This window comes from Aquarana catesbeiana, linkage group LG03 (assembly GCF_042186555.1).
Source record: "Aquarana catesbeiana isolate 2022-GZ linkage group LG03, ASM4218655v1, whole genome shotgun sequence".
In the NCBI taxonomy this organism is placed as follows: domain Eukaryota; kingdom Metazoa; phylum Chordata; class Amphibia; order Anura; family Ranidae; genus Aquarana; species Aquarana catesbeiana.
The window spans coordinates 496,082,511-496,105,550 of NC_133326.1; the positions used below are offsets into that span (position 1 = coordinate 496,082,511).

General features: G+C 39.6%; 1 protein-coding gene across 1 annotated transcript in view; it reads left to right on the top strand.

Annotated features, from left to right (window-relative positions):
• The window catches only part of LOC141132526 (neuropeptide Y receptor type 2-like), a 111,124-nt gene extending 90,010 nt beyond the window's left edge, over positions 1–21,114 (top strand). The window contains exon 2 of the mRNA XM_073621069.1: positions 14,067–21,114. Coding sequence (XP_073477170.1) covers positions 14,100–15,236 — 1,137 coding nt within the window. The 5' untranslated portion in view covers positions 14,067–14,099 and the 3' untranslated portion in view covers positions 15,237–21,114. The remainder of the gene's footprint in view (positions 1–14,066) is intronic.
• The last annotated feature ends 1,926 nt before the right edge of the window (positions 21,115–23,040 follow it).

Here is a 23,040-nt window from a genome sequence, read left to right on the forward strand (position 1 = left end):
TTTTAACAGGATAAGGCAGGACAAATGTAGTTTTGTCCAATGAATCATAAAGATAGTTTCAACCTATCTGCCAAGATTTTTGCCAAAAAATAGGGTGGAAGTTTTGACAGTAAGACTGGTCCTTGCCTTCATTTGGTAATAGCATAATATACAGTAAGTCATCTGAGCAGCTTCGGGGGTAGTCCCTCCTGTGGTCAGAGAATTAAAATAGGTCACCATGTAAGGGATAAAGAGGTAAAATTATTTTAAGTAATAGGCTTGAGTCAGCCAATAATACCCTGGACTCTTACTTTTATACTCTATACTTTTAAACATAGCTACAATTTCAGCAGGGGCCATTTTCAGCTCCAAGGACTGTTGTTTTAGGGATCTAAATTAGGATGTTCAACCTTTGCCAAATATTTTTGAATATGTCTATGACTGGCACGCTGTGTGTTGGCTAGTGTCTCTTAAATAATATATTCTACTGCTTATTTCAAGGTAAAACCTGCCTGGTCTCTCCCTCTTAAATTTCAGCATAATTAAATTGAATCAATCATGGTTCTCGCTGTAACTGTGCCTGTACTGTTTTTGTATTTCATTGGTGGAATAGTGTACTGTATACCTTAATTTAATTCCCTACTCTGGGTCTACACAAGTTAAACCTAACTGTTAGAAGAGTAAGGCATCAGGTTGTGATACTGTTCTAAAAATTAGCAGGCTGTCTCTTTCAGATTCCCTGTCCACAGCAACATGCCTTGTGTAACTGTGACATTCAATGTTTTCTTTGTGCCGGTAGAATGCGATAGAAGGGGAGTGACACTAGACAGTTGAACACTAGCAGGAAGTATAAATCTGGCCCTGGTGAGACATAGTTCAGCTTGTGTATGCAAGCTTAGCTGATGCACCTTATTGCACTCTTGCACTGATGCACTCATATTGCATGACCCTCCTCCAACACGACTACACACTACTATCACCACTGCAGATATCCTGGGTACCTAAAAAAACATGACAGATGCATTAACACAACACCAGCATCCACGGCTGAATTCCTTTGTTATTCCTTCTGATATAGTTGCTTCCAAGAACAATTTAAAAATTACGAGAGGAAGATTCACAACTTTAGGTGTCATTTTTAAAAATAATTATTTACTTTATAAGCATCTTTATATTTTGTGTGCTACATGAAACGTGCATGTCATATTTCTTTTCGGATGGGTCTTATTTTATATTCTTATTTTATCTTATTTTATATTTAGCTAATCTTTTTTCACATGTAAACATTTCAAAATTGTTAAGCTGCTATATGTCTCTTTAAAGAGAGCATAAAAAGAATTCAATTTTATGGAAACTAAGCCAGAAGTCTAAAGTTCCACTTTTCCCATGAGATACTTGGGTGAATCAACTACAAGTGATCTCTCTTAATTGCTCAAAGTAGGTGTTATTTGCTAAAATAGCACATAGTTAACATTTCTATTGAAAGTGAAAATGAGATTAACTGCAGGAAAGCCTATAACAGCTCTAGAAATGTATCTCGCACCTACTAATGTTAAATTGGATCTGAAAAAGTGAAGATTTGGTATATTATTAAGAACATCTAAAAATGTTAATTGAGCCTAAATTGGCCATGCATAGTTAGGTTTTTTTTTTGTTCAGCCAGCGAGCTGAATGAAAAAACATGCACAGTTTCCTCCATTTACAGTAACAAGGTGGATGGAGGAATTCCCCTTGCCAGGACATTGTATTCAGACAGCAGCACCCGCTGTCAGAAAACACTAATTAGCAGCTGCAACTGATTGGGTTGTGATTGAGGAAAATTTTCCAACATATGCCTTCAACTGAAGTCAATCAAATTAGTGAAAAAGCCAACACACTGATCTAAATTTGGCTGATCTCTGTTGATCTCTGCTGAACTGGCCGAATTTTGACCTGTGTATGGCTAGCTTAAAGGTTAATTTCACCTTTTCAGGCAGAATTTCACATTTCATAATAAATAGAATCCTTTTGTGATATCATTTCTGCCCCAGCAAGCCCAATGTTCTTGTCTCTCACTTACCTTATCCAAAAAAAGGTTTGTAATTTTTCTCTCTGAAGTTTAAAACATTCTTCCTGTAGGTCAGCTCCCATTATTCTCTGTGTTTTTGCATCACAGAAATGGGTGTGATAGGGGGTGTATTACCAGTCTGGACCACACCTTCCTCATTTTAATACCGCCACCTACTTCTTGCCTTAAGGTGACCATACATATTAAAATCTGATTGTACAGTCTCCTCTAGATCTACCATGAGCTATGTAGTGCAAGGGCCTGCCTGATTTGATACAAACTGATTGATTGTTCAGGTGGTTCATCCTATTCCATAGTTCTCGTAACTAAAAAGGAAATTGTACAGAAATTGTACAATCATCTTTATACAAGTAGATAGGAAGCAGTGGATGGAGACACTCAGCTGTCAGACTACGTTCACATCTTCACATAGAGAGAGGGGCCTTTTGTAGCATTTCATCTCACGCACCTGAAGCATGTTTTTTATACGTGGATGGACTCCACTGAATAATGAGCACTGTCATTCATATTGATGCACTATTACTATGTGTTTGATACAGTAGATAGATTGCTACACAATATCTGGGATTTTATGTAAGTTTTTATCAATAGGCTTGGTGTACAGGTCCATATACAGATAATCCCCAGATCCGAACATCAGTGTATCCAGAAATGGAGCATTCTCTAGATCCACATTTAGATTGAATTGAATTGTTGGGTCAAAATTGTTTGATTGTTCAAGAAAGATGGAGAGAGGTCCAATGTCACAGCCACAAACCAAAGCATCATCAATGCAGCACCACCAATGCCGGCTGAAAACACAATGGCTGGCTAAGGCTACATTGAAATAGATGAACCAGTTCATGGTCCTTGCAAAGAACAGAGCAACATTGGATCCCTCCGCTATCAACTTGGACTGCATGTAGAACATATTCTACAATACAGAGTAGTTATTAGATATAATCAAATCAATCGCTTATCAAACAAAAAAAGTTGTTCTTGTGTAAAATGTTCACTAGCACTCATAAGATCAAGAAGTAAACAGATGCCCTTCTTCTGTTTAATGTATAAACTACTAATGTCCAAGGTCACCAATAATATATTTTCAGCCATGTTTGTAACTGTTTTCAAATTACATAAAAAAAAAAAAAACACCTGTATCTTTGATATATGCTTTAGTAGTTTGAACTAGGGGAGCTAGTAAACAGTTCAAAAAAGTAGCAAAAGGGATGAAAATCATTAACAGTCCCAATAAGATAGGACAACTCAGTGGATGAACAGGTCCTTGTGGATGTTAATTAAAAACACATACAGTGTAGAAATCCAAGGACGAATAGCTTGTAAATCTGGCCATAGGTGGTTATTTTTTTTCTTTCCTTCAGTCAACAGATTTCTCAATCGACAAAAACAAGGTGGGTGGAGGAATCCCCAACTAGAACATTATATTCCAACAGCATTCTCCTTCAACAGAAGTTGATCAAACGGTCAACTTCTGTTGAACAGGGACAGCCACACGTTGAATGAAACCAGAGACCAGTCTCTGCTGAATAAATCCTTTCATATATATCCTACTTGAAGGGTCTTCAATAGAACTTCCTTTATCTTACTTTTAATACCCCAGGTTGGGTCACTAGGCAAGTACCTATAAACTGTGGGGGACAAGTTATGTATTAATTTCAGATTCATATGCTACTGGATCATATCCTTGTTTGCTGGCCATATTATAAGATCTGAAGATCTGTTTGTTTTCTTGTTTAATTTAAGGTGGCTCACTCCTGGGCCAATAGATTATGTGATTACAAAAATCACATAGTTCAAAACAGATATATACCCTGAATGACCTAATATATAAACATTTCCTCAGGAATATATATCTATATATATATATATATATATATATATATATATATATATATATATATATATATATCTATACACACACATATACACACACACAGTATATATATTGTGACAAGTTGGGGGTTTTGTAGCTCATTGGTTGTTCAAAACAGTGAGTTTATGCCATGCCAGAAGCACATTTTAGGGCTTTTTCTGCCCACTTTTATTTAAAAGATAGCAAAAGTTCACAAACGAAAAGCATCCCACACAGGGGGGTTCTCACCATCTATATGACAACAAAAAACAATATTTGGCCCTGAGGCTCTCTTTGCAGCTTTACTGCTCAGGCCTCATGCCTCAGTCACCCAGACCATTCAACACACAGTTCCAGTGTTTGTGCACAAAACGCTGTACCTTTGTCAGCTTGACTTCTTATCCTGCAGTTCCCAGCTGCTACATCTTTCACAGGCGCGTGCCTTGTCTGTCCTTACCTGGACAGTACGGTGCAAATGTGCACTTCTCACTGCTCCCTTCACAACCTGGCCCCCTCGTTAGGGTGGGACCCTGAGCTCTAACTGGCTTCAAGATGAATGCAGCACACACTTGCATCATTAATGTGTCTGCTTTCTGCAAAATCTGTCCCAGACTGCCATATTAAACAGTGTTAGAACCTCACCCTGCCACATATCCCCCCCTTGTTTCACATCAGAGGGAGAAACACACCCATTCCTCACACTGGTACCTTTATGCATGCTACCATCCCCAAGGGTCCGAACCTGTCTGACCTTCTTTCTAAAGGGGCACTCTACCCACACCTTTTTTCCAGGTGTGTTTCCAGAAGCACTTCTTCCTGACCCACTGGTCTCTCTACCATTGCTCTTGCTACCTGATTCAACCCCAGCCATCACTGTCTGTTTTTCAGGATTGCTAATACCTGGATAGTTACCCTAGTTACATTCCACAATGAATTATTCAGCTCATTGTTGTCACCATCGCCCTGAACTTTTGTCCCATTGTTTCCTAGGACAGTCTCTGAGGAGGGACCACATACAGGCAAGTAGTTACTATCTATGGGACCTTCTCAAACCTTCACATCGCCCCCTGTTGTCCAACACTCCAATAGCGACTGTCCTACCAACAAACGTTGTTCAACACAATCTTTGTTCAGATCAGTTACACCCATCTCTTTAACCATTTCTATATCCTCTGGTAGTTTAACTAATCCCTCTGACCTGCCCATCAGTGCTCCAGAGTGCTTCTCATAAACACCAGTAGGAAGCAATCCAGCGACACACTGTGAAACCACTTTAAACATTATCACAAAACATTGCATCACATGATTCCCATATTGGCAACCTATGCCCAGTACAGCCTTCAATATCCAGCTCAAATTGGCAGTACCCTGTGGTACAAGTTCTCCTGAACCAGAAGACGGCAAGATATACACTGGCTGTACACCCCAGCATTCTAACATTTCTTTCAGCGTGCCTGTCATAACAAAACACACTACACCATAATTGTTTTTTCATGCAATGTGGGCAAAACTTTTGTCGTGCATTCAAGCTCATTCGGACCTTCTGTCATGAGAGAGTTAACCTATGCAGCATCCAACGAGCCCTTGACTACAGATTGCTCTGCAGACGCTTCTCCTGACATAGCAGCAATAGTGTCCACCTCACTTTTACACCCCGACACTTTGTCCAGAAACTCAAGTACTTCCTTGCTCCAACTATCCCAGTCGGTTTTAACATCACATTGCAATACTATGTTTTCAGGCATCACTGGTGGCAATACCACATTTTGACCCTTAACAGTCCTCAGTCTCGCTGCAGGTTCAGCATTAATCTGTGTTTCCCCACTACACAGGATACTACAGAGCAGCAAGTTTCTCTTGGAAGCAGATTTCCTCACCGGGCTTGATACCACTTCACCGGTATTAGACTCATAATCAGTCTCTCTCACATTTGTCACATTTATATCTTACCACTCCAGTAGTGGTATATCTTACCACTCCAGTTGGCAGGTGTTGCAATCTTCCTTTGCGTGCGTTGCTTCAGGAACCATTCCTCTGCTGCACTTTCACTGTTGCATTTCCCCATGCTGCCACAGGGTGAAACAAGAGATGCCCTCCTCGATATAATAAAAAATTTACGCCCTTAGAAAGCCTGAAGGCGGTGCTTGGTTTTCGGGGTCCCCTACGCGGCTAGGCTCCCAAAAAGTCTCACACATGTGGTATCCCCGTACTCAGGAGAAGCAACAGGATGTATTTTGGGGTGTAATTTCACATATTCCCATGGCATGTTTGAGCAATATATCATTTAGTGACAACTTTATGCAAAAAAAAATGTGTCTTTTTCCCGCAACTTGTGTCACAATATAAAATATTCCATAGACTCGACATACCTCTCAGCAAATAGCTTGGGGTGTCTACTTTCCAAAATGGGGTCATTTGGGGGGGGGGGGTTTGAACTGTCCTGGCATTTTATGCACAACATTTAGAAGCTTATGTCACACATCACTCACTCTTCTAACCACTTGAAGACAAAGCCCTTTCTGACACTTTTTGTTTACATGAAAAAATTATTTTTCTTTGCAAGAAAATTACTTTGAACCCCCAAACATTATATATTTTTTTAAAGCAAATGCCCTACAGATTAAAATGGTGGATATTTCATTTTTTTTTTCACACAGTATTTGCGCAGCGATTTTTCAAACGCATTTTTCTGGGAAAAAACACACTTTTTAAAATTTTAATGCACTAAAACACACTATATTGCCCAAATGTTTGATGAAATAAAAAAGATGATCTTAGGCCGAGTACATGGATACTAAACATGACATGCTTTAAAATTGCGCACAAACATGCAGTGGCGACAAACTAAATACTATTTTAAAAGCCTTTAAAAGCCTTTACACGTTACCACTTTAGATTTACAGAGGAGGTCTACTGCTAAAATTATTGACCTCAATCTGACCTTCGTGGTGATACCTCACATGCATGGTGCAATTGCTGTATACATTTGACGCCAGACCGACGCTTGCGTTCGCCCTAGCGCGAGAGCAGGGGGGGACAGGGGTGCTTTTTTTTTTTTTTCTTTATTATTTTTTTGCTTTTTTAATTTATTTTTAAAATGTTCCTTTCTTTTTTTTTTTTAATCATTTTTATTGTTATCTCAGGGAATGTAAATATCCCCTATGATAGCAATAGGTAGTGACAGGTACACTTTTTTGAAAAAATTGGGGTCTATTAGACCCTAGATCTCTCCTTTGCCCTCAAAGCATCTGACCACACCAAGATCGGTTTGATAAAATGCTTTCCCAATTTCCCAATGGCGCTGTTTACATCCGGCGAAATCTAAGTCATGAAATGCTCGTAGCTTCCGGTTTCTTAGGCCATAGAGATGTTTGGAGCCACTCTGGTCTCTGATCAGCTCTATGGTCAGCTGGCTGAATCACTGGCTGCACTCTCAGGTTCCCTGTTGAAACAGGAGAGCCAGAGAAAAACACAGAAGACGGTGGGGGAGGGGGGCATTCCCTCCCACTGCTTGTAAAAGCAGTCTAGAGGTTAATTAGCCGCTAGGATTGCTTTTACATGAAAGCCAAAATGATACCAAGATGATACCTAAACCTGCAGGCATCATTCTGGTATAACTACTCAAAGTCGTGAATGGCGTACCTGAAGACAAAAAAATGGTTAACAATAAAACACAGTAAACGGTAAAGTATAAAAAATTGCATACCTGAAAAGCAAACATGGTAAAACATAATAACAATAAAACATTGCAGATTAGAATACATTAAAAAAGAGCAGAACAATAGAGAGAGAAGAGAGAGAGAGAGAACAATAAAACAACAACTATTTTTTTATTATATATATTTTTTTGTGTTTTTTTTTTTTTTTTTACACTTTTTTTTGTAACTGTAACTTTTATAACTGTAACCAGTTCCAGGTTAGGGTCTCTCAAAATTCGATGGCATCTTGGGAGACCCTGTGAAAGTGTGCCTAGTCTGTGCAATGCTGTACCCTACGCTAATGCTCAACTAGTGATGGGTAGCGTTCAAAACATTCACCAATGCAAAGACCAGGATTGTCAGGACAGGAGGGACAATAATAGCGGGTGTCATGCCTATATCCGCGCTTACTGCAGACACAACATCTTTTTTGGGGGGGTTCGTTGGGTAGGGGTACTCGGGAGGACATAAAGAAAATGCCTCTAGTGCAGCCGACTGCCGGGCGGAGGGGCAAAACGCAGGTGCTAGCAGGTATCTGGGCTGATCCCACTAACACTGCGTTTTTGTGAACCCTAAACTGCTGGGGACGCTAGTATGGATCTGATCAGATCAGATATTGATCCGTTCAGATACTATGCCACTAAGGGAGGTGTATGGTGCGTGCGTGGGTGTTAGCGGTACTGGCACTAACCTGACGCTGCCTGAGGCGACACAGACCCTATCTGACCCTAAAACCTAAGTTATATCACTGCCGGGCGATTAGGGGGCTAAACCTTTATTCGGTATACTATTCGGTACTATTCGGTACACTATAAAAAATAAACGAACTAACCAGCGTCACCCGTAACAGTTATACGGTGATCACTGGTGAAAGGGTTAACTAGGGGGCAATCAAGGGGTTAAAACCTTTATTAGATAGTATATGGGGGTCCCTGACGCTATAAAACGCTGACGGCGAACCTAAATATTTACCTCCCTAACTAGCGTCTCCAGTGACACTAATACAGCGATCAGAAAAATGATCGCTTAGTGACACTGGCGACGGGGGGTGATCAAGGGGTTAAAACTTTATTAGGGGGGGTTAGGGGGGTACCCTAGGCCTAAAGGGGGCTAACACAAACTGCCCTACCACACTAACTGTCACAAACTGACACCAATGCAGTAATCAGAAAAAAAAACTGCTTGGTGTCAGTGTGACGGGGGGGGGGATCAGGGGGTGATCGGGGGTGTAATGTATGCTGGCGTGTTCTACTGTGTGTGTAGTGTTTGTGCACTCACTCGGATGTTTTCTCTCCTCGGCGCCGGCACGGAAAATAATGAGCCGAGGAGAGATGACATCATTTCCTCTGCTGCTGTTTACTATACAGCAGCAGAGGAAGAATCTGATTGGCTGGGAGCGATCGCGAGGGGGGGCACGAATGGATGGTCTCCCCCTCACCTCTCATCGCTCCCAGACACAAGCCGACCGCCTCGGGCACCGGCGGGAGGCAGATCACGTACCAGGTACGTGATTTTGCCTGCCCGTGCCATTCTGCCGCAGTATATCTGCGTTAGGCAGTCGGCAACTGGTTAATGTACACACAGCACCCCATATTGACAGAAAAACACAGAATTGTTGACATTTTTGCAGATTTATTAAAAAAGAAAAACTGAAATATTACATGGTCCTAAGTATTCAGACTCTCTGCTGTGACACTCATATATTTAACTCAGGTGCTGTTCATTTCTTCTGATCATCCGTGAGATGGTTGTACACCTTCATTTGAGTCCAGCTGTGTTTGATTATACTGATTGGACTTGATTAGGAAAGCCACACACCTGTCTATATAAGACCTTACAGCTCACAGTGCATGTCAGAGAAAATGAGAATCATGAGGTCAAAGGAACTGCCTGAAGAGCTCAGAGACAGAATTGTGGCAAGGCACAGATCTGGCCAAGGTTACAAAAAATTTCTGCTGCACTTAAGGTTCCTAAGAGCACAGTGGCCTCCATAATCCTTAAATGGAATACGTTTGGGACGACCAGAACCCTTCCTAGAGCTGGCCATCCGGCCAAACTGAGCTATCGGGAGAGAAGAGCCTTGGTGAGAGAGGTAAAGAAGAACCCAAAGATCACTGTGGCTGAGCTACAGAGATGCAGTCAGGAGATGGGAGAACGTTGTAGAAAGTCAACCATCACTGTAGACCTCCACCAGTTGGGGCTTTATGGCAGAGTGGCCCGATGGAAGCCTCTCCTCAGTGCAAGACACATGAAACTCAGCATGGAGTTTGCTAAAAAACACCTGAAGGACTCCAAGATGGTGAGAAATAAGATTCTCTGGTCTGATAAGACCAAGATAGACCTTTTTAGCCTTAATTCTAAGCAGTATGTGTGGAGAAAACCAGGCACTGCTCATCACCTGTCCAATACAGTCCCAACAGTGAAGCATGGTGGTGGCAGCATCATGCTGTGGGGGTGTTTTTCAGCTGCAGGGACAGGACGACTGGTTGCAATCGAGGGAAAGATGAATGCGGCCAAGTACAGGGATATCCTGGACGAAAACCTTCTCCAGAGTGCTCAGGACCTCAGACTGGGTCGAAGGTTTACCTTCCAACAAGACAATGGCCCTAAGCACACAGCTAAAATAACGAAGGAGTGGCTTCACAACAACTCCGTGACTGTTCTTGAATGGCCCAGCCAGAGCCCTGACTTAAACCCAATTGAGCATCTCTGGAGAGACCTAAAAATGGCTGTCCACCAACGTTTACCATCCAGCCTGATAGAACTGGAGAGGATCTGCAAGGAGGAATGGCAGAGGATCCCCAAATCCAGGTGTGAAAAACTTGTTGCATCTTTCCCAAGAAGACTCATGGCTGTATTAGATCAAAAGGGTGCTTCTACTAAATACTGAGCAAAGGGTCTGCATACTTAGGACCATGTGGTATTTCAGTTTTTCTTTTTTAATAAATCTGCAAAAATGTCAACAATTCTGTGTTTTTCTGTCAATATGGGGTGCTGTGTGTACATTAATGAGGAAAAAAAATGAACTTAAATGATTTTAGCAAATGGCTGCAATATAACAAAGAGTGAAAAATTTAAGGGGGTCTGAATACTTTCCGTCCCCACTGTAGTATGTATATGTGTATATATATATATATACACACAGTATCTCACAAGAGTGAGTACACAGCTCACATTTTTGTAATTATTTTATTATATCTTTTCATGTGACAGCACTGAAGAAATGACACTTTGCTACAATGTAAAGTAGTGAGTGTACAGCTTGTATAACAGTGTACATTTGCTGTCCCCTTGATATAACTCAACACACAGCCAATAATGTCTAAACCGCTGGAAACAAATATGAGTACACCCCTAAGTGAAAATGTCCAAATTGGGCCCAGTTAGCCATTTTCCCTAACTGTCATGGTCTGGGGCTGCATGAATGCTGCCGGCACTGAGAAGCTACAGTTCATTGAGGGAACCATGAATGCCAACATGTACTGTGACATACTGAAGCAGAGCATGATCCCCTCCCTTCAGAGACTGGGACACAGGGCAATATTCCAACATAATAATGACCTAAAAACACACCTCCAAGTTGACACCTCCATGCCCATGGTGTAGGCAGTGCTGGAAAAATAATGATGGCCACACAAAATATTGACACTTTGGGCCCAATTTGGACATTTTCACTTAGGGGTGTACTCACTTTTGTTGCCAGCAGTTTTAGAAATTAATGGCTGTGTGTTGGGTTATTTGAGGGGACAGCAAATTTACACTGTTATACAAGCTGTACATCTACTACTTTACATGGTAGCAAAGTGTCATTTCTTCAGTGTTGTCACATGAAAAGATATAATAAAATATTTACAAAAATATGAGGGGTGTAATCACTTTTGTGAGATACAGTACTGTATATTTACATACTGCATATACTGTATTACAAAAATACTATACATTCCCTTTAAATTGCTAGTCTTGAGAAGTCATTATGGAGGAGGCAACAAGAGTATTAAGACAAAAAAGGAAAAGGTGCACACTCACACTCAGTCAAATTTCATTCAGCAATTCAAGCAAGACAGCTCATCCCTGCCTGAAGGCCATCCCTCTCTACAAGCACCCTCCCCTTCCTCAGCAACCAATGATGTTGCGCCTGGCCCTATTCATTTACTGGCCAGGAGTCACCAACTATTTAAATAAATGGGCAGGAATTGTGTGACATCTGCCCGGCAGAAATAAAATCCCCTATGCAAACTGACACTGAATGATATTACTGCAGGAAATCGCCATATGGTAGGACCTTCTATTTATCTATGGGAGTGTTTTGAACTAATATGGTTATGTATTGTACTTGATTCCTGTAGACTTCAGCCTATCTGCTGGGACATCTTTTAGCTTGAAGTCATAACATATGCAGGAGAATATGTATTTCAGTAAGTGTATACTAACAACAATAAAGTTTTCGATTTACTGACATTGTATTAGCACAGATATAGATTTTATATTGTATTCTGTCATATATAACACCTCTGAGTTCCTGATGAAGCCCTCTGAGTAACGCGTTAAACAAAGCTATATTTACCTAGCTACAGAATAACAATTATCCACTGTATAATTGATGAATAATCTTAATTTATGGGAAGAACAGTACATTTATAGACAATAGATATGTGTGGGTAAGTCCTAAGCAGAACAAGAGCAGGTTTAGGTTATCAGCGGTCCTCATATAGCATACTGTATATTGTTATACATATTATTATGGTATTATGTGAGATCTTTTATGGTAGTTTTGAATGAAATGTTGTATAATAAACTTGTTAAACTGTTTGTAACAAAATATTGGTGTTCAGTGTTGCTAGTTAAAAGTGGCACCAAAAAAGTCCCAAAGTCATCTTTCTATTGTTTTTCAAATGAGTTCAGCTTTAAAATCCCTATTTCTTTAGTGATAATTGTGAATATAATTTGCATATATTTGAAGACATTTATACTTATCATTTTGAAGTAATTTGTGATTTTTATACAAGCTGTGCCAGTGAATTAAGATATTTCTATTAAACACCCTAGCGTGTTCCCTGCAGATTTCTTTTAATTTTCATAAATCTCAGTTCTCACATTATAATAAAATATTTGTATGTTTTGCCAATACAGCTAAAAAAAATATTTAATAAATTGATATATCTATACTTGTAAGCATTTTCTGTTGGAGATGAAAGAGTTTTGAATTAAGAGCTCTAAGTAGGACCTAAAATTAAGTTTGGACTTAGGAGTGTGGTTTTAAATAGAGAAATATTTACATATAAATTTATGTGAGCAAGCTATTTCCAGTTTTCATCTTGATTTGCAAATCATTTCCACATCCATCCTTAAAAAAATGTAGCAAACAAAATAAAATGCTTTTATACATGTAATATTGTATTACATTGATATTATTAGTAGAAATAATTAAACCTTTAAAAACAAGAAAGCTTCAGAAATAATTAAACCTTTAAAAACAAGAAAGCTGCAGAAAGATAAAGTGTACACACCAGCTTTATTGCTGTCTCCCAACTTCATACATTTATTTTAACTTATCACCATGATTGGCAGCCTCAATGCCTGAAAAGAAAGACTGGGTAGGCAAGTACCAAAGTCAATTTGAACAGACCAGCATTTGGGCAGAGCAAGTAGAAGTCTAATTAAAACACTCTTTTAGCATGGGGAAGTGTTTTAGCAGAACTTTGCCTTTTAGCTGCTGGTACTAACTTATTGTCTTTTAGATTTTAATTTATTAATTCCTGAAACCATACAGAAGTTCCATGAGCACTTTTAAGCCCTGATGCCTGTTAGAACATGTGAAACACATTGGGTTATCCTCTTTAAAGTTTTACCGTGAGATAACCTCTTTAACAGCCAGTCTCCTGCATTAATGGGATTTTAACTAAAGAACACTCTAGTCTAGAGGGTTCTTCCTGGCTGTGAGCTGCCTACCAAAACCCTTGTACTTTTCAATACAGTTTATACCCATGCTGTGGGATTAATCTACCTTTGGATCCAGTGCCTCATATCCTAATTTTTCATGTTTGTACAGCTGTGTGTCCCCACTGTGAAGATTTCCCCTCACTTCCATTCTCAAGTTCCTAAAATATTAGAAATAGAAAAAAGTTTTAATCCTACATGATACCATTATGGTTGTCATTTTAAATGTAACCTGCTCATAATTGTCAGAAGGAATCTACTGTCAAGTTGGTGTCTAGGTTCAAACAGTGACCAAATATGTGATCATATGTGATCATACAATCAGTTCCCCTCCATCATATTAAAGCCATTAGCCTTGGTGTCAAATATTGGATGTTACATTTATAACCATACTTATAACCATACTTCTGTGACAAATTCAGTCATAGTAGGCTGTCATAGTAGGGTGCAAAGTTATAGAGACAAGTGGTAATACAATGTTTGCTTTCCATATTTCCATATTCTGTTTAATGATCATTATTTTTTCATTCAGTTCTAGGTAAAACCAAGGGATGTTTTGGCAAAAATGGGAACAATAAAGCAAAGCAACATGACACAGGCACTTGGCTCACAGGGGTGGCATTCAAAGAGTACGGTTAACCCCATACAGTCTTTCCATGGGACTAGCATCATGATGGACAGCACCAATATCCTGGGAGTTCAGGTGATTCTCATTACAGCATATTCCTTAATTATTCTCTTGGGCCTTGTTGGCAACTCCTTGGTCATTTACATGATTGTAAAATATAAAAACATGAGGACAGTAACAAACTATTTCATAGCCAATTTGGCAGTGGCAGATCTCATGGTGGACAGTCTGTGCCTGCCTTTTACTTTGGTCTACACGCTGCTGGATGAGTGGAAATTTGGCTTAGTACTCTGTCATCTCTTTCCTTATGCCCAGGCTATGAGTGTCAACGTCTCCACTCTCACCTTGATTGTCATAGCTTTAGATAGATACTGGTGCATCGTTTTCCACCTCAGTAGTCGGATCTCAAAGAAGTTTAGTTTCTTAATTATCACCATTACATGGGTGGCAGCTTCCATCTTTGCTATTCCCCTTGCTATCTTCCGAGAGTATAGATTTGAGGATTTACCAACCATCAATCTCACAATAACTGTATGTACTGAAAAGTGGCCCTCAAATAACAGTAGGGATGCAGCCATCTACAGCGTGTCAATGCTTCTTCTGCAATACATCCTGCCTTTGGTGGTAATCTGTTACTGCTATATCAGGATCTGGCTGAAGCTAAAGAATCATATAAGCCCAACACCCAGAAGTGAAACACACCAACGAAGAAAAAACACAACTAAGATGTTGGTGATGATGGTGGTTGTATTTGCAGTCTGCTGGCTTCCCTTCCATGTTTTTCAGGTGGCTATAGACTTTGACTGTGGCCTTGTTTTTCAAGAGTACAAGCTTCTCTATTCTATCTTTCATGTTATTGCTATGTGCTCCACTTTTGCCAACCCACTCCTTTATGGATGGATGAATAAGAACTACAGAAATGGATTTCTTTTGTTTTGTGGTTGTAAAGACAAACTTCAAACCAGCCAAAACGATGGGTCACTGCGAGGCCACTCATATACCTTCCGCGCCACCACGTATCATGGAAGTTTCCGTCATGCTGGAGAAAATGGGCAGCCGCCAACACATGTCTAAGTGGTCCTTGTTGAAATGTGCTGTGTCCAAAATGGACTCCCTGCATTTAAATATTACACAGTATTTGTATATAACATATTTTATGGAAAAGAAACTGGTACTAAGAAAGACAAAAAGGATAACTTATTTTTAACCAAATATTGTCAAAGAGGGACACAGTATTTAAAAAGTAAAAATGATAATTTCCCTATAATTTAGGTATACCTGATATTCAAATGTCACTAGAACATTTTTTTTGAAATATGGAAATATGGAAAAAATTGAATAAATCTCAGCAAAAATTTGTAAGGGGCATATTTATAAAGCAATGAATTTGACATTCACTGAACATTCATTGGTGAATCAGGTTCTATATTGTTAAAACCCATTCACAAGGAAGCGTCACCTGCACATTCACATTTTTTCTTCTTTTAAAGTAGGTCAGGTTGTGCCCAGCACACAATCATGTAAATACAAACACCTCCAGTACAATATGACAGACGGTAACTAACTCTCTGCAAGAATACATCTAACTTTTAGAATTTTGTTGAAATTATGTTTTATTAGGTGAAGTAGTGCCCTTGTAAAATACAGGTCCCTCACAATACATCTAATCTAGTGAGTGAGCAGGTGAATCTCCCCGATGAATGTGTTTTTTAAATGCAGTAAATGATTCAACAGTGAATATTTGGTGAACGTTCAATGAATATCACATTTGCTGCTTTATACTGTTTCAAAGGGATGGATTTCCATCACTAGAGCTGGTAGGTCCAAGTAACACCCCTCTGCTAAGACCACCTCTTCCATTCAGAGTATTTTCTTGTTTTACTGGTTCTAACCTGGTGTGTAACATTGTAATAAAAAGTAAATAAGCTTATATAAAATGATTGTATTTGTGCTGATAATGGGACAATAATTCTCAGCCAGTTACAAAAAAGGAAAATACTGTCTTTTTCTCTCTGTTGCCTATATGAGCATGTGTACTCTACCTAATGGTAAATTTGGTCCTGCATTTACTTCAACTCTACAACACAAGTATAAGCATCTTCCTTCTACAGGGTAGTTAGTTTAGGAGCTGGAAGTGGGGTTGGAGCAGTTTTATGCTTAGTTAGTTCTAGCCTGGACTCCTACTTTAACGTTCTTGCACCGTTTTGACAAAAATACCTATCTATCTAGAAATTCTTTATGAATTATTAAATTAGGGGCACACCAACAATGGTTCAGAAATACTAACCAAAATGAATAGAGAAGTGAGTATACAACAAGCTTAGGACCAGTGTTGGTGCATAATGTTCGCAATATAAAGAAAAAAGTATATAAATTGTATTAATTCATACCCTAAAAATACTTACAAAAAGAACTCCATTAAAAACAAATTACTCTACATAAGCAAAACCCTATCTTGTTGGTAAGTAGACCAAGCTGTCACAAAGATCTAAGACCAATGTATCACAAAACCATCATGTATCAAACAAACACAGATGTATACATAGTATCCGTAAATTCATGATTAACTTGAAAGTGCTTGTCAAATGTGATAGTATACTATTACGTAATCATCCAAAACATTATCACTTAAGCTGGCCATACATTATACAGCTTTCTTATTCAATTTCCTTTAGATTTACCTTCAATAATGTAGTGCAAGGGCCTGCTGACTGCATACAAATTAAAAGTGTTAGGTTTGACCTCATATTATATGGTTTTTGGAATTCTAAATGAAAATTGTACAAGAAAATTGTATAATGTATGGCCAGCCTTAGGCTTTGTACACACGGTTTGATTGTTGTACGACCGAGCGTCTGATTTTTGTCAAAAGCGCGTGTGCAGGATTTTTTCTAGCTTACTAACTACCTGCAAATTGTGGTTCTACAAACATGGACGTAGTGACATACTATGAGAGTATAAAGAGGAAGTTCATTTCTCAAGCGCCACCCTTTGGGCCCCTTCTGCTAATTTCATGTTAGTAGAAGTTTGGTGAGCGTTGATTTGCGATTTTCAGATCGTACAAAACAACAACGATTTCTGTACTGACCATCCGAAAATCAGATGTTGAGGTCACATCTGACAAATATATACTGAAAGATAGAAGATTGACAGTGTGTGTATGGCTTGGTCTGGCCAATCCAATAGACAAAAAAACAAACCTAGTGCTCATAGGCACAGCATAACCCCTCAGGATTTTTAGGATAGACCAGGTGAGTATTTAAAAAGTATTGTTTATTGAAAACATTTAATAATCTATACAGTAGAAATAATGTATGAAATCAATTGCAGTACAAAAATACAGGCATGAATGTAAGAGCCCTATGTTACAAAGGGCTATTGCAAGTGGCTATAGGAGATGGGCAGTTAAGTGAACCTGCCACGTTGCACTGCATGGGCACTTTAAATTAAACCTGTCATAAAAAATAGAAAGGCTACCAACTCTAACCTCTCTTAAAGTGTATTTAAGACACTTGGGTAGAGTGGAAAAGGTTAGACCCTTTGTTTTTATTGCTGTGTCCCTGCTCGAGATATTCACTCGCTCTGACTGTCCTCAAGGCCATTGTCACTGAAACAAAATGTGAGAGAAAAGCCAAAAGTCTATAGCTCTCAACAGAGGTATAATAAAATCCTCCCATGGGGACAACTGGTCCTGTGACAACTCTCCAACATGAAAATTCCATTAACTTTGAAAAGAACTCCTCTCACTTCCTTTTGTGCCTTCAGTTCAGGAATTGAAGAGTAATCTTCTTAGTGGGACACAGACAGAAAAAATAACCCAGAAAAAGTTTTAACCTTTGCCTACACTTTCTAAAACAACATTAAAGTTGTGGTTTTACATGCAATGTATCATACATTTTCTTCCAGTGTCTTTGTAATCTGAACTGAAATCTCAACAATTTTATCAGCCTTCCCAGTTATCTTCTGTGAGCTACAAAACACCCATTCACAATATAATGGAGCTGAGGAGGTATTTGGAGCCCAAATAAGGAGATCAGTCTAGTGTGACAAGATGTTCTCCATAGAGGTTTGTTACTAAGAATGAGCCAAACATCTCCGGTTCGGTTCGCACCAGAACATCCGAACAGGCAAAAAATTTGGACAAACAAACACCGTTAAAGTCTATGGGACACTCACATGAAAAATCAAAAGTGCTCATTTATAAGGCTTATATGCAAGTTATTGTCATAAAAACTGTTTGGGGACCCGGTCCTGCCCCAGAGGACATGTATCAATGCAAAAAAGGTTTTACAAATGGCTGTTTTTTCAGGAGCCGTGATTTTAATAATGCTTTAATAATGCTGGGTACAAGGTGCTTTGGGGGGGCTACTCCAAAGCGCCCTCCCTATGTTGAGGGCATGTGGAGTGGTATGGTTCAGGAGGGGGGGGGGCGCTCTCTTGTCCCCCCTCTTTTCCTGTGGCCTGCCAGGTTGCATGCTCAGATAAGGATCTGGTATGGATTTTGGGGTGGACCCCTACGACATTTTTTTTAAATTTTGGCACAGGGTTCCCCTTAATTTCAATACCAGACCCAAAAGGCCTGGTAATGGACTGGGGTGGAACCCATGCTGTTTTTTTCAATGAGTTTTATCTATATTGCCGAGACCCAACAATTCATTACAGCCACGAACAGTTTTAAATGACTTTTTTCCTTTAGAAATGTAATTTTTCTGTGGTACTATTCTAAACAGGGGAAAACTGCGCCACTTTACAGGCATACTATAGACACCCCCCAGGCACAATATTTAAAGGAATATTTCATTTTTATTGTTTCACTTTAAGTATTATTAAAATCACTGCTCCCGAAAAAACGACAGTTTTTAAAACTTTTTTTTGCATTGATACATGTCCCCTGGGGCAGGACCCGGGTCCCCAAACACTTTTTATGACAATAACTTGCATATAAGCCTTTAAAATGAACACTTTTGATTTTTCATGTTAGTGTCCCACAGACTTTAACGGTGTTCCGCGGCTTTCGAATTTGCCCCGAACACCGCATATTGTTCGGTGTTCGCAGAACGTCCGAACAACCAAAGTTCGGCCCGAACTTATGCTCTGCCTGAACCCTTCGCCCATCCCTATTTGTTACTGGCAGGATCACCGGGTGAAAATAAAATAAAAATAAATTAAGGCTAAAAAAAGAAAACAAATGGACTGGTAAGCTGCAATACATAAACTTTTTTGTATTTAGATACAGTTTACTATTTAAATTCAGTAATGTCATCATATTTATGAAATCTCATTTAGGAAATGTTCCAGGCCAATTCATTTTTTTCAGTAAAGAGATTATATTAGTAGCATCTGATTCAAAGTGGATCGTTTTTAAATACCAATGAAGATTTTCCCAAGTCTTTGCGTGTAATTAGGGTACGCAATACAAGGTAGGGTAGAAGCAATGTCATTGCAAGGAACATTCAGTGGCCTTTTGCTAGCTTGAGTTCTTAGGCTTGGGATATGGGCCAGACAACTGATAGCATGACAGTGCACCAGGGATGGGAAAAAGGCAAGGAAAAAAGAAAAGTAGGTAGAGGGGATATTATGGGGATAACAAACAGCCTATTTTTGCAGTGGTATGTTACAAGCTCAACAACATTGCAAGGGATGCCCTGGCTCTTTTAAGAACTTAGCAAAGCTCTTACTAAGCACAATCAAATACCGCAGCTCCACAATACAATTTTCAATGAATTGAGTGTTTATTCAACAAAGTTCCTGTAAAATGAAATTGCTTCTTTCCCTTGTTTGCCTTGCTTAACCACAAGATTTATTGTGACGATCTACAGATATGCACAGATAAAAAGACATCAAAGGAAAAAACCTTGATGCTTTTTTAGACAAAGTGCTTAATCATAAAGATAAGAATAAATCACAGTCCAGCAAGATAAACAAGTGGTTCATTTTACTAGAATTTTGTTGACTAAACCAGGACCAGGCAAGGTCTAAAAGCTGTGATTCTTAACATGTGGGGTATGTAAAGCTGGCTCCCTTTTGGCAGAAAAGTTTCTGTCTAATACCCCTTTCACACTGGGGCATTTTTCAGATGCTTTTGGGCTAAAAATAGCGCCTGTAAAGCGCCCGAAAAACACCTCCCCTGCAGCCCCAGTGTGAGAGCCCGAGTGCTTTCACAATGGGGTGGTGCGCTTGCAGGACGTTAGAAAAAGTCCTGCAAGCAGTATCTTTGGGGCAGTAGAGGAGTGGTGTATACCCCCTTTTTTACGAAAGGCTAGGTTCGGGTTCACACTACTGCAATCCAATTTTGATCAGTGAGATTATGTAGTGCGACTTGGTTGTGTTTTGGATGCAGTTTGCTTATTCTGTGTGGCCAAAACCGTGCTGGAATCGCACTAAAGTAGTACAGGACACTTTTCCAAAATTGCGGCACTGATGTGAATAGGCACAATTGAAAATAATGTGATATGCATTGTCATGCGATTTTATGCAACTCAAATCACATCTTAAATCGCACTAGTATGAACCAGGCTTTAGAGTTAGGCTTTTCTTCCACTTCAAGTTGTAGTCATGGAACAAGTATGCAAAAAAGGACTTCTGACTTCACTGATCTGCATACTTGCTCCAGGTCAGTGACTCAGAAAATATCAAAGCAAGACGGTGAGCATGATAACCAGCTAACTAGCATTTTTATAAGAACAGAAATGTCAACCCATGTATTTCTCTTATGGCAGGTTTCTTCCTAATCTACATGCATATATTCAAGAAAAATACAAAAAAGTATGATTTGAAAAAAAAAATGCAGAATATACAGTTTGGTATTTGGTTACACTTGATGTATTAAATAATTATTTAGAAATATTGAATTATGTATCTTAAAGAAGTATACAGTATATTATGTTATAATTTTCATTGGCAACAAAGCCCTGGACCATATGTACATTTTAATAAAGCTGAGTTTTAATGACTATTTTTATGTCTTTGTCAATAAATCAAAAAAGCATTGGTCTGATAAACTTTCAGTAGCACTAAGTGAGATATTATGACAGGAATCTTATGTACCAAACTGTTGCAAAAAAGTTGCAACTAGTGACAAATGATCTATTATGTCATAGTGGCCATAGCTTATAAAAAGTCCTGCCCCACCTACTGTTGGAACTGCTTAGTACTGCAAATGCCACCCAGCCAAGTCTTCTCCCACTCTAATCAGTGTCTTAATGGTGAAGTATGTCCACTTAGGATCATCGACCCAATATTTCTCATTAGAACAGCAATTTCCCCCAGTCAAGTCTTCTCCCCACTCAGATCAGTGTCTGATTGGTGAAGTATCTTCACTCAAGGTCATCAAGCCAACATATCTCAAAAGAATGGTAAATGCCCCCCAGCCCTGTGTTCTCACAACCCAAAAAGTATCTGAATGGTGAAGTATCTCTACATAGGGCCATGGGACTAATGCATCTTATTAGAACTGCAAACGCACTGCAGCTCAGTCTTCTCCCACTCTGATCAGTATCTCATACGTGAAGTATCTCCACTCAGGGTCATTGGTCCAACATGTCTCAAAAGAACGGCAAATTTCCCCCAGTCCAGTCTTCACCCAACCCAAAATGTGCCTGAATGGTGAAGTATCTCTACTTAGGGCCATGGGACTAATGCATGTTATTAGAACTGAAAATGCCCCGCAGCTCAGTTTTCTCCCACTCTGATCAGTATCTCATACGTGAAGTATCTCCATTCAGGGACATCGGACAAACATATCTTGTTAGAACTACAAATGCCGCCCAGCCTAGTCTTATCCCACTGTGATCAATGACTCAATTGTGAAGTATTCTACTCAGGGCCACTGGACAAACACATCTTGTAAGAACTGTAAATGCCCTCCAGCCCAATATTCTTCCACTCTAATTAGTGTCTCAATGGTGAAGTATCTCTGCTTAGGGCAATTGGCCCAACATATCTTATTTGAACTGCAAATGCTCTACAGCCCAGTCTTCTCCCACTCTGATAAGTGTCTGAATGGTGAAGTATCTTAACTCAGGATCATCGCCCCAACATACGTCGTTATTTAGAACAGCTCCTTCCTAGAGCTGAATATGTCATTAGCATTCACAAGTATGCACAGGAAATGTCTGGTCCTTCAATTTCCAGTGACAGGTTCACTTTAACAGTGTTGCTTCATGGTAAGTCGGCATTGTATATATACCACAGATGAACATTCTGAAAAGTCTGATTCCAGGAAATGAATACATACACTACAGTTACGCCCCAGACAGGTAAGAGGTGCAAGTGCACTATCTACAGACAACACCTTTCCTCATCACGCTGAGCAGTGTTGAATGGTGAAGCGTGTCTACTCAGGGTCAATGGCACAACATATTTTATTAGAATGGCAAAAGCCCCCCCCCCCCCCCCCAGTCCGGTCTCCTCCTACTCTGATCAGTGTCTGAATGGTGAAGTATTTTCACTCAGGGCCATTGGACAAATGTATCTTGCTAGAACTGCAATTGCCCTCCAACCCAGTCTTCTTCCACTCTAACCGGTGTCACAACTGTGAAGCCTCTTCGCTTAGGGCAGTGGTTCTCAACTCCTGTCTTCAGGACCCACTAACAGCTCAGGTTTGCAAGATAACTGAAATATATCACAGGTGATATAATTTGCTGCTCAGTAATTGCAGATTTCTAGTCTGCATCTCCCCAAGGTAATACTTAAACTCTGGCCTGTTAGTGGGTCCTGAGGACAGGAGTTGAAAACCGCTGGCTTAGGGCCATAGGCCCAACATATATTATTTGAACTGAAAATGCCCCCCAGCCCAGCCTTCTCCCACTCTGATCAGTGTCTGAATAGTGAAGTATCTTCACTGAAGTCCATCGGCCCGACATGTCTTATTAGAATT